Source organism: Ostrea edulis, chromosome 2, assembly GCF_947568905.1.
Source record: "Ostrea edulis chromosome 2, xbOstEdul1.1, whole genome shotgun sequence".
Lineage (NCBI taxonomy): Eukaryota > Metazoa > Mollusca > Bivalvia > Ostreida > Ostreidae > Ostrea > Ostrea edulis.
The window spans coordinates 73,190,393-73,203,243 of record NC_079165.1 but is presented as its reverse complement, the minus strand read 5'-3'; the positions used below and the strand labels follow the sequence as shown (position 1 = coordinate 73,203,243).

Genomic DNA, 12,851 nt, shown 5'->3' with positions numbered 1-12,851 from the left:
TAACATCTTTGATAACTTGCAATATTTGAAGATCCAACTTGATGTTGGCCATATTTTAAAAAAAAAAAAAAAAAATCAAATTTTGATTACTCATTGCTGTTGGTCTTTGTTTGTCGTCGTGCGTCATCCATTAACAATTTTACATTTGTAACTACTTCTTAAAAACTACAATGCCAATTGTTACCATTTTTGCCCCAGACTTGATCAACCCAAAGAAAACGGGTCCCAGAAAAAATGTGTTGTTTACTGTTTCTTCACAAATCCCAACATTACTCTGTAATTTATATATGCTTCAATTCATTCTGGTACACATAATTATAATTAGTATCATGCAGAAGAAAACAGGACATTGTCTTTTAGAGACTGATAAAACAGTTTTGTATCTGATCATTAGATAACTGTTGCATTGTTATGAAACTGTAAACAATACAATTTTTACCTAAAAAATAAACACTAACAAGTTTTGTGTAAATTTGAACCTTAAGTTGATTTAATCTCATCAAGATCCTCATCAGATTCATACTCATATGATACAGTATCACTGTCACTGCTTGAGGTTTCCATTACATGTACATCATCTAAAGACAGATTTGTCATATATTTTTCTAAAATTGTCGAAGAACATGAATTACAGGAACATCCTGTATCACAAATGTCACAACAAGTATGTATTCTGGTACCTTGTACCAGCTTTAACTCGCTCTCCGAAAGAAATGTCTTAGGCAGTTGCAATCTTCGGCAATCAGTTGAAGTGAGGAAGTCTTTGACGTCCTGGTCAACATTCCGTAGTTGTTGACCATAATACATCAAAAAGGCACATGATTGTTCCCCATCCCTTCCCACTCGCCCTGTTTCCTGGACAAAGTCTATCAAACACCTAGGAGGTCCATAAATTATAACATTGTGACATGCATAAACATTTACACCCATTCCCAGTGCACTGGTAGCAACAATAATGCGCAAAACGCTGTCCTCAGTCAATTTTTCAAGGGTTTTCTTATTTTTTTTATCTTCTGTTGTTTCAGAATGAAACATTTCAACCATGTTTTCAATGTTAGTAACATCTGATAGTTCAGACACTATGAAGTTGTACACACGCCCAACATCTCTTATTGAGTTGCAATAAAATATTGTCCGTGGGAACTCCTTTTTTAAATCTCGAAATGAGTCCAAAATCCACAACAAAGAACTTTCAATGTTAGGGTCTACTTTCTTCACAGTGTACTTGATGTTTTCTTTATTTGGGGAAACTGTAATGTTCGTGTAGTCCTTCAGTCCCAAAACTTCTATCACCCTCTTTTTAATTGTCTTTGTGCAAGTCGCGCTTAGTGCTAATAATGATGCCTCAGGAAAGTACGATCGGATCTCTCCAACACGCCGAAACCACTTTCGGAACACTTTATCCTCCTTATCTGCTTCTAGACCACCCCTAAATTTGATAATAAAGGTTATGAATATGAATCTAAATTAAAACCATTTAAACATGTTTTAAAAATTTTAACTACCAACATTCCTTCCACTTTTTCAAAAAAATGGGTTGCAGTACACTAAGCAACAGTTTTTAATGATGTTTAAAATTATTTTTACATATTCTAAATTCAAGACATCCAAGTATGTCTATAAAAATCAAACAAAATATGAGAGTTAAGATAATTATAGTTTAGGGAATTTACAATGCTGATAGTTGGTTGGGTAATATGATTACATATTTTGCATAAAGACCTAAGACACCTTTGGAGCAAAATATTGTGTCAATGACGTGTGAGCAATTTGTTCGTCAATAAATGTATAAAAAAAAAAAAAAAAAAAAAAAAAAAAAAAAATAATAATAATATCAATATATTGATGGAAAAAATAGCACTGACAGTATACAATATCTCATTTCATTTATTAACTCAGGTTGTTTTAAAGAACTCTCATAAATGTAAAATACATGAATAGGAAGACATTACCATGTGACAACTGTGTGGAATTCATCAACTACGATGACATGACAGTTACATTAAGTCTTTGTATTGTTGATCTCCATTGGCTGTCTCCAACTAATGACTCGGGGGATGCATAGATGATGTCTACTTTTCCTGCCTGTATCAATTCATCGGTCTCCTTGTCTGTGCCTGGAGCATTCAAGAGTGACTGTGTTTATAAATTCTTAACATTTCCAACACAATATTTAAAGAATGAAATGATAACTATAAATGAACCAGTTCAACAGTGAACTTGGAATCAAATTTGGGCGGTGCAGTGCAACATATAGTGGATAACACATTTCACGCAAGAATTTCTTATGTATTGTTAACGGTCTACTGCTTGTCAGAAGCATATATAAGTATGATGACTATCCATTATTATTTAGATGGTCCTTAGTGAACTTCGATTTAAGACCGGCCATCGCCATGAGACCCAATTTCAATTAAATTATATAAATATAAACGAATAAATATATACATACCTTTAAAAGCAGCAGTTACTAATCCTAAGGAAGTTAATTTTCTGACTTGGTCTTGCATAAGAGACACCAGAGGACAGCAAACAATTACTTTCCCGAGCTATCATCACGGAGTAAAGCTCTCTTCACTGGCAAATACGCTTGAAATGGGAGCGATTTTCCAAAACCTGTTGGTAACACGGCGACACAGTCTTTTTTATCAAGCACGCAGTCCAAAATCATCCGCTGTTCATCCTTTAAACACTTAACGCCAAATTTTTTCAAAACTTCTTCCACTACTCGTTCAATATCCGCCATTTTTGTTTATACGCCGCGCTTCATTTGAAACGCGTTATCTGATTGGATCAAATTATGATGCAATATGCAAATACAAAGTTCACCAGAACATGACCTCTTATGGGGAGTTATCAGATCCTATATATATATATATATATATATATAATAATATAGGTCTGTACTTTAGTCATATAATAATATAGGTCTGTACTTTAGTCAGATTGGTCTGCTTTAATTATGGGTATTTTCAGCGGCTGTCCAATTTCTGTAGATTGTGTAAATCCGCAAAAATTAAAGTAGCAAAACTTTTAAAAGTAACAAAAATCTCGAAATATTTCTGAAATATGCTCTAAGTCATCATCTTGAGAGATACTTGCTTATTTCGATGTCGGTTAAAATTTAAGAATTTGGTAATTCATTAATTTTCGGCTGGCTGCAAGGACAAAAAGATACCCATGAAATTTTACATGTCAATGATCAAGAAAGTGAAAGGTGAAATTTTATCTAATTTCAGAAATCAAATTAAGGTGGTTCCATCCTCATATGACTTGTTAATGGTTGAAAGTGTAAATACTGTATTAATTTCCACTCAATATAATTAAATATGATTAAAAGCCAAAGAAAATATGCATGTTGCCACCTTTATAAAGATGTAAGACATACAAAAACAGAAGAATATTAATATTAACATCAGAAAATCATACATTTTCGTTAAATACAGAATAATAAAAAATAGATAAAAACTTGCTAAAATGACAAAGAATTGTAAAGTTTTAAAACACTGCTAATTCATAAATATGTATAAATTAATTGTTTATATTAGGGAAATCGGTGTATAATAGACATGCAGTAGAAAAAATACCAGCATAGGAGTTATTGCCCTTGACAACAATTTTTTTTAAATCATAAATAATTGATTATCTATGGGAAATGTAAACTTTTTCAGTATCATAATTTATCAGATTTTTTACTTTATGCGGTGAATAAAATTCCTCTGAAAGATGAAAGGTGAAGATAACGAACAGTGATCAATCTCATAACTGATATACAGTGTATTTCTATCATGCGCAAAGTTTAATTCAATAAAGGTTTTTGCAAAAACTTATGACATTACATGAGGATCGATCAACCTTAAACGCCTTGATTAAAACTGCAACCAACACGGATTTAGTCAACTTTGATGTACATTGTATGCAGTGAATACTTTTTTTGACGTACATTATATGCAGTGAATACTTTTTTTGACGTACATTATATGCAGTGAATACTTTTTTTGATGTACATTGTATGCAGTGAATACTTTTTTTGACGTACATTGTATGCAGTGAATACTTTTTTTGACGTACATTGTATGCAGTGAATACTTTTTTGACGTACATTATATGCAGTGAATACTTTTTTTGACGTATATTGTATGCAGTGAATACTTTTTTTTACGTACATTGCATTCAGTGGATACTTTTTTTGATGTACATTGTATGCAGTGAATACTTTTTTTGATGTACATTGTATGCAGTCAATACTTTTTTTATGTACATTGTATGCAGTGGATACTTTTTTTGACGTACATTGTAAGCAGTGAATACTTTTTCGAACTACTTGTAATTCAGCTCATTCAAATCATTATTTTTTGTTTGTGACGTAACAAATTGACCATGTCCTCGGAATAGTAATGATATCATTTATTGGTTAAGTGGACTGGCATGCAATACAGAGACTATATCAATTCCTTGTAATTCATTCTCTAAATACGTATTTCGATACATTTTACGACATCTATTGTACATCGCCCGTTGCTTAATTTGAATTACCGAATGGTGGATTTTTATGTCCAATCTTATTGACATACGGTTGCATCATATCTATTTAAAAGTGTGTATTCCGTGAGCTATTGAGTATGTAAATGAAAAATGCATGCTATGTTACTTTATTCATTTTACGACAACTAATTAAGGTAAATCTATTCTAATATGACGTCAATGTGTGGGGTTTTTTTTTTGGAGCCCCCTTCCAAGTGGACTGGCATGTGAGTGGGGGGGTCATCTTTAATTTATTAAACTTTGAGCATGATTGAAATATATCTTTTGTAGGAATTTTCTCGTTGGGGAAAATAAAAAATGGTGAAATGATACTTGAAATTTATATTTTCTATAATCAATTATCAATATTTAAAAAAAAGTTGTTAAGGGCAAAAATTCATGGGCTGGTATTTTCTCTATTGTATGTTTATTATACAATGAAGCCTCTGCCATCCACTATTAATTTACAAATATTCATAACGTAGCAGGTTTTTTTTAAAACTGTTAACATTAAAAATTTGTCATTCTAACAAGTTCTGATACTTTTTTTACGCTGTTTAATGAAACTTTGCGGTATCCTGATCTTCATACATGTACATTTTCGTTTATGCGTGTCTGGCATCTTTAAAAAGGTAGTATCAAATATATATTTCCTCTGATTATTAATAAAATTGAAATTTTAAAGGGGCACAGACACGATTTGAGCTAAATATTTTCAAATTTTATTTTTCCGTTTTTATTGTTTTTAATGCTTAACTAAAGTATTTCTAATGATCAATCAAAATTTGAAGATCAGTTGTTGAGTTATAAGTGAGATACAACATTTAAAATTCTTTGTTATGTAAACAAGGATCGTGCCACGTTTTTGTTTACGTATAGATTGGTTTTTAAAATAAGAAATATCATGTTTAAAACAAAATGAGATGTGACAAACACTAGAAGTCCCGTGGAGATCCGGGTTAGAATAGGTCCTCAGTACCCCTTGCTTGTCGCAAGAGGTGACTAAATGGGGTGGTCCTACGGATGAGACCGCAAAAACCGAGGCCCCGTGTCACAGCAGGTGTGGCACAATAAAGATCCCTTCCTGCTCAAAGGCCATTTTAAGCGCCAAACATAGGCCTAAATTTTAAAGCCCTTTACCGGAAAAAAGACGTTTCCATATGAGTGAAATATTCTCGAGCGGGACATTAAGCAAGATACAATCAATCAAACACTAGAAACTATTTAACTGTATTCAGTATTAACTTGTAAATTGAAAAAAAAAATTGCATTAAACGAAACTTTTACTAGTATATTTACTAGCTATGTAAACTTTTAAAAACATTGCACGAGCCTTGTTTACATAACAAAGAATTGTGAGCTCTGTATCTCCCATGTACCTCGACTACTGACGTTCAAATTTTTGCTGACCATTAGGAATACCTTAGTTTAGCATTCTAAACTATAGAAATGGAAAAATAAAATTTGAAAATTTTAAGCTCAAATCGTCTCCATGCCCCTTTAAGTTAAAATAGTTTTTCTAATTTGAACCCATACTGAGGCAAATTCACATGAGGATAACGCTATCATAAGGACATAGGACACCCTCAAAATTGTTACAGAATTTTAAAAAACTGTTTGTATTTATGTTTTATGTAATTTCTATGGTGCATTTCGTGTATTGATATGACTGATTTACATCGTTGTTTATTAATAGAAACTTCCATGTGAACAAAATCCCTCTTCATTTGTTCCGTCCAAAATCTCAGGTATCCACCGACTGCTTGTCAATATACGTACATGCAGTCTATACATGTACATGCAGTAGACCTAACCACGGTCACATTTATGTTGTACGTGTCCGATTTTGTTTGTTGATACAGGGATTTGAGCCCAGGCGGTAATATTTCTTTGAAGTTTTGGGGTTGTGATAAGCTTTTATCGAAACGTCACGAGGACGGCCTATTGCGTGTCAGAGGGGCTGTAATCCCTGACACCATGCATAATATTGCCCGTCCGACGGATCAAATTTTGTTAACATGGAGTGGGGACACGCCGGTTATCCTAACACACGGAACCGGGGTCAGTATAGCTAATTAATACATGTACAATCTCTACCCAGAGTTATCGTTCTTTACACTTACAAATAAAAGGAACGATAACTCTGGGTAGAGATTATCGTGATTGCGTCACCACCGATGTTAGATCTATCCTCCAATCGGAACATCACTCAGCCTATTCCGATATTATAATATTTCTTCTCCGGAATAGGCCGAGTGATGTTCCGACGGATCTATCCTCTTGTGGCTATTGAAATACGTTAATAAACATGGCAGTATTTAACCATTTCTCCAAGTGCAGTGTCAGATGTAGGTACTTTGAGGGTAAATATTCATTTTTTTCTCCCAATATATTTTTGCGCTGTCAGAAATAAAAACACAAAAAGTTAAAATGCTAAGTTTTAGGGGTAACCAACTGAAATCGCAACAAAAGGACTTCAGGCCCCATCGTTCACCTGAGTATTAGTTAAAAGTATCACTACTCAAAGAGCTACAAAATCTATAAAAATCTTCCTGGTCTGCATATCTATGCTAATTTCTAATATTTAACAGCAGTATAAAACAAGATGTGTTCTTTAAAACACAAATGTCTCCAAAAAGTGTCTATACGGATGAAAGACTTTTATGTTACATTACAATCTCTTGCTGTGGCCTTCAATTCTACACTTAGATATATCGACGACGTATTATCTATGAACAATAATAATTTTCATTCATATGTCAATTCGATATATCCCAGTGAACTCGAAATAAATGACACCACAGAGTCGTCCACTTCTGCTTCATACTTAGATATTTTATTGAAAGTAGATATTAACGGCAAACTAAAAACTCAACTTTATGACAAACGGGATGATTTCAGCTACTCCATCGTCAACTTCCCATAGTTATGTACATGTAGCAATATTCCCATTATCACCTGTATATGGGGTTTAAATCTCTCAACTGATTCGATACGCAAGAGCTTGTTCTGCATATGGTCAGTTTTTAAATCGAAGCAGACTATGGCAAATAAGTTGATGGTGCATAGGTTCCAACAGCCTCGTTTAAAGTCAGCATTTTTGTAAATTCTATGGTCATTATTACGATCTAGTTTGCCAATATAACCTATCATCAGGGGCGATCCAGGAATTGCGGTTACGGGGGCGCCACTTTATGAGGCAGGAAGTCTGGGGACCGCCTTAAAAGCCCCCTGAAGCTCCTGGATTTTACAGGGCTTGAAATATGTCTCCTATTTAAGTCATTTGTACTATTTTCCATCATTTTTTATAAGGTGAAATTAATAAAATAACACAAAGTTTAAGGGTTTTTGGAAACAATTAAGTTATCCCAATAAATTATTCAAGAAATTAAAAGATTTTATCATTTATTTCTCCGGGAGTGGGAGAAAGTATTGCTTCTTTTATCGTTTAGTAGTTTTCTAAAGATTGCACGATTTACCTTAAATTTGAAAATTTTAGGGGACGCGCGCCCCCCTTAAATCCGCCACTGACCATGTGTACCTGTAAAGTGCGAAACGAAATCGAAACGAAACGAAATCTACTGAAACGAAAAGAAATCTACCGAAACGAAACCCACCGAAACGAAACAGATTGTATAACCGAACTCTTTTAATTATAATAATTAAAAATGGTATCTTAGGCCCCTGTGAAAGTTACCACATATAAATAAAATGTAGGCTTTCGGCTTGACTGATACAAAGTTTTAAAAGTTGGAAAGGGGGAGAGTAAGCACAAAGTACATATCCGAAGTTGATTAAATACCATGTGCAATTAGTTTCGGATCCATAAATTTCAGAACGGAGGGTTACAGTCTCACAGGTCTGGGGAAACACACTAGACGAGGAATGGGGTCGCCGGCGTTGAATAATTAAAAGAGTTCGGTTATACAATCTGTTTCGTTTCGGTGGGTTTCGTTTCGGTAGATTTGGTTTCGTTTTCACACTTTACAGGTACATTGTACCCACCTATTATTGGGTCAAATGCTGTCTGACGTGTTTCATGCCGGTTAGGCCGTTCTTGGCACACTGATTTTGACTACGGATAACTCCGTTTACCTGATCAAGATATAGGGCTCACGGCGGGTGTGGCCGGTCGATATGGGATGCTTACTCCTCTTAGGTACCTGATCCCATCTCTGGTATATCCAGGGGGCTGTGTTTGCCCAACTCTCTATTTTGTATTGCTTAAAGGAGTTATGAGATTGATCACTGTTCGTTATCTTCGCCTTTCATATGGGGAATTCTCGCTTCGAAAGTTACATATGGAAACTAAATCTGGAGTGACTGCCATTGAGGAATCCTTGCGGCGAATTTGATATCCAGAACAGTGCCTGTGATGGTGCATTCAATGGATATCATGCAATGGCAGTTTTTCTAAATCATGCATACACGTGTAACATTGTTTTCAAAGTATGATTTTAAGTTTAAGATAATGTTTAAATCATATTCAATTCTTCTCACTATCTTGGTTAGGTAATTTCTTTTCATTGAATTACCAATTTCAGTTCATGTTTTCCCTCCAAAAGTTTAAGTACGCCTCAGTAGGATTGATTAATTGTTTAATGTATCGCTCGAGAATTTTTCACTCATATGGAGACGTCACCAAGACCGGTGAAGGGTTTTTAATTTAGGCCTTTGCTCGGCGCTACGGCCATTGAACAGTGAGGGTTCTTTAGCATGCCACACCTACTGTGACACGAGGCATCCGTTTTTAAGGTAATCTCTGCGGACCCGTGACATTCACACCTGATGTCGAGCGTTTTGCAATGGAATTGTCACTACCTGTTTTAACGACTTAGGTCTGTCGCGGCCAGGATTCGAATCCCGGCCTTCCGCATGCGGGCCGAACGACTGAAAGAATTCTCGAAGACACTTAAAACAAATAAACGGAAAGTTTGGGCGTTCATTGATAGCTTCTCTTCTGTCATCATCACAAGTCAAGGGTTATTGATTCGTTATCTAGCACTAACCCTTGACCATTACGCAATCCACTATAAATAAAACATCCAATGAAATCACTGCATCTTGTTATGGTGTACATGGATATAAATGCGATATCATACTGCTGTATTGATAAACACGCGCGACTGTAATATTTACACCGCTAATTACGTTTATTGATAGTGGATCACGTTTGGAAACCTTTTTGCTTAAACGATTGAAATAGCCATAACTGTTGGTATTAATACACGTTTTTATTTGAATCTCTCACATCGCGTTGTTATAAAAAAAACAACAACAACCGCATTCTCATTGGTTCCCACTCTTTTGTGGAAACAATCAGAACGAGCCCAACGTTTTGAAAGTCACTGATGTCAAGGGTTAGTGTGAGGTAACGAACCAATAACCCTTGACTTGTGAAGATGCTCTAGTATTTGAAAATGTTCAATACTGGTATTTTGGCGGCTTCAGTTGTTTTATTTCAACAGTTGAAATATAAGGTGAAGATAACGAACAGTGATCAATCTCATAACTCCTACAAGCAATACAAAATACAAAATATGTTTTATCAAAGATGTGTTCGATATTTGAAACCAGTACTAATACGACTATCGGCCGCAACTAATGCCATTAACGTTTGTGCATTCTAAATAACATGTCTTTTGAAAGGAATACAGGAATCTCAAGACCCATACGAGGGGGTCTCCGTGGCCGAATGGTTAGAGCATCACGCTTAAAATCACATGGTCTCTCACCGCTGGTCGGCGCGGGTTCGAATCCCGCTCGCGCCGGTAAAGGCCCTTTTATACTGAGCGCGAACACGAACGCGAACGCTACCACTGCGAGTTTTCACACCACTTTCCGCGCGAATCATTGTTCGTATTGAAAGCGGTGATACTCGTGGAAATTCGCAGATGACACGAGGTCATTTATGTTTTGGCCATGGCGAGCTACATATCTTCGGCTTTTATCATAAATAATTCGATGTTCCTCGATTAAGGAAATGAGTTATTCTGTTCTGTCACCTGGCATGATGAAGCCTGAATTGTCACAGACAAGTATGACTTTGGACCTCACATTCTGATTGGCTAATGAAAATTGTTCGCGCGGTCTTTTCCCAAAAATTCGCTCTGGAGGCTATCTCCGCGGTGTTCCGCACGAACATGAATTCGGCCGCGTTCGCCGTCAGTATAAGCAATCCAATGCGAAAGCCGCGTTCGCGGTCGTGTTCGCTGTCGCGTTCGTGTTCGCGCTCAGTATAAAAGGGCCTTTAGTGAGAAAGTTTGCCAGTTTACTTTCGGAAGATCGGTGGTCTCTTCCCAGGTACATTGTATCTGGTTTCTCTCTTCCACCAATAAAACGGAAAAAATATTGAGTGTGGCGGAACACAGCAAATCAATCAATCAATACTAACTCGAGTCCCCTTGTTTTAGATTTACACAACCTCACATTCAATACATATGATGCATTAAACAACATTAATATTGAACAAATTACACGGTTATTGACTAGGATTATTAGTTTTGAGGTTGATCACTGTTATTGACTAGGATTATTAGTTTTGAGATGGATCACTGTTATTGACTAGGATTATTAGTTTTGAGGTTGATCACTGTTATTGACTAGGATTATTAGTTTTGAGGTTGATCACTGTTATTGACTAGGATTATTAGTTTTGAGGTTGATCACTGTTATTGACTAGGATTATTAGTTTTGAGGTTGATCACTGTTATTGACTAGGATTATTAGTTTTGAGATGGATCACTGTTATTGACTAGGATTATTAGTTTTGAGATGGATCACTGTTATTGACTAGGATTATTAGTTTTGAGATGGATCACTGTTATTGACTAGGATTGTTAGTTTTGAGATGGATCACTGTTATTGACTAGGATTATTAGTTTTGAGATGGATCACTGTTATTGACTAGGATTGTTAGTTTTGAGATTGATCACTGTTATTGACTAGGATTGTTAGTTTTGAGGTGGATCACTGTTATTGACTAGGATTGTTAGTTTTGAGGTGGATCACTGTTATTGACTAGGATTGTTAGTTTTGAGGTGGATCACTGTTATTGACTAGGATTGTTAGTTTTGAGGTGGATCACTGTTATTGACTAGGATTGTTAGTTTTGAGGTGGATCACTGTTATTGACTAGGATTGTTAGTTTTGAGATGGATCACTGTTATTGACTAGGATTGTTAGTTTTGAGATGGATCACTGTTATTGACTAGGATTATTAGTTTTGAGATGGATCACTGTTATTGACTAGGATTATTAGTTTTGAGATGGATCACTGTTATTGACTAGGATTATTAGTTTTGAGATGGATCACTGTTATTGACTAGGATTATTAGTTTTGAGGTGGATCACTGTTATTGACTAGGATTATTAGTTTTGAGGTGGATCACTGTTATTGACTAGGATTATTAGTTTTGAGGTTGATCACTGTTATTGACTAGGATTATTAGTTTTGAGGTTGATCACTGTTATTGACTAGGATTATTAGTTTTGAGATGGATCACTGTTATTGACTAGGATTATTAGTTTTGAGGTTGATCACTGTTATTGACTAGGATTATTAGTTTTGAGATGGATCACTGTTATTGACTAGGATTATTAGTTTTGAGGTTGATCACTGTTATTGACTAGGATTATTAGTTTTGAGGTTGATCACTGTTATTGACTAGGATTATTAGTTTTGAGGTTGATCACTGTTATTGACTAGGATTATTAGTTTTGAGGTTGATCACTGTTATTGACTAGGATTATTAGTTTTGAGATGGATCACTGTTATTGACTAGGATTATTAGTTTTGAGATGGATCACTGTTATTGACTAGGATTATTAGTTTTGAGATGGATCACTGTTATTGACTAGGATTATTAGTTTTGAGATGGATCACTGTTATTGACTAGGATTATTAGTTTTGAGATGGATCACTGTTATTGACTAGGATTATTAGTTTTGAGGTTGATCACTGTTATTGACTAGGATTATTAGTTTTGAGATGGATCACTGTTATTGACTAGGATTATTAGTTTTGAGATGGATCACTGTTATTGACTAGGATTATTAGTTTTGAGATGGATCACTGTTATTGACTAGGATTATTAGTTTTGAGATGGATCACTGTTATTGACTAGGATTATTAGTTTTGAGATGGATCACTGTTATTGACTAGGATTATTAGTTTTGAGATGGATCACTGTTATTGACTAGGATTATTAGTTTTGAGATGGATCACTGTTATTGACTAGGATTATTAGTTTTGAGATGGATCACTGTTATTGACTAGGATTATTAGTTTTGAGGTGGATCACTGTTATTGACTAGGATTATTAGTT

At 35.1% G+C, this 12,851-nt stretch overlaps 1 protein-coding gene across 1 annotated transcript; it reads right to left on the bottom strand.

Annotated features, from left to right (window-relative positions):
- Positions 1-480: 480 nt before the first annotated feature.
- Positions 481-2,746, bottom strand: LOC130051493 (ATP-dependent DNA helicase RecQ-like). Its single transcript, XM_056153456.1, has 2 exons — positions 2,541-2,746; positions 481-1,429 (listed from the first exon to the last, which is right to left on the bottom strand). Exons 1-2 carry the CDS (start codon positions 2,744-2,746, stop codon positions 481-483), a joined length of 1,155 nt encoding a protein of 384 aa, XP_056009431.1.
- Between the last annotated feature and the right edge of the window lie 10,105 nt (positions 2,747-12,851).

Coding starts and splice junctions, on each gene's coding strand:
- LOC130051493 (XM_056153456.1), bottom strand. CDS start 2,746: ATGGCGGATATTGAACGAGTAGTGGAAGAAGTTTTGAAAAAATTTGGC. Junction 1,430..2,540: donor CGTGATGATAGCTCGGGAAA/GTAATTGTTTGC, acceptor TATCAAATTTAG/GGGTGGTCTAGAAGCAGATA.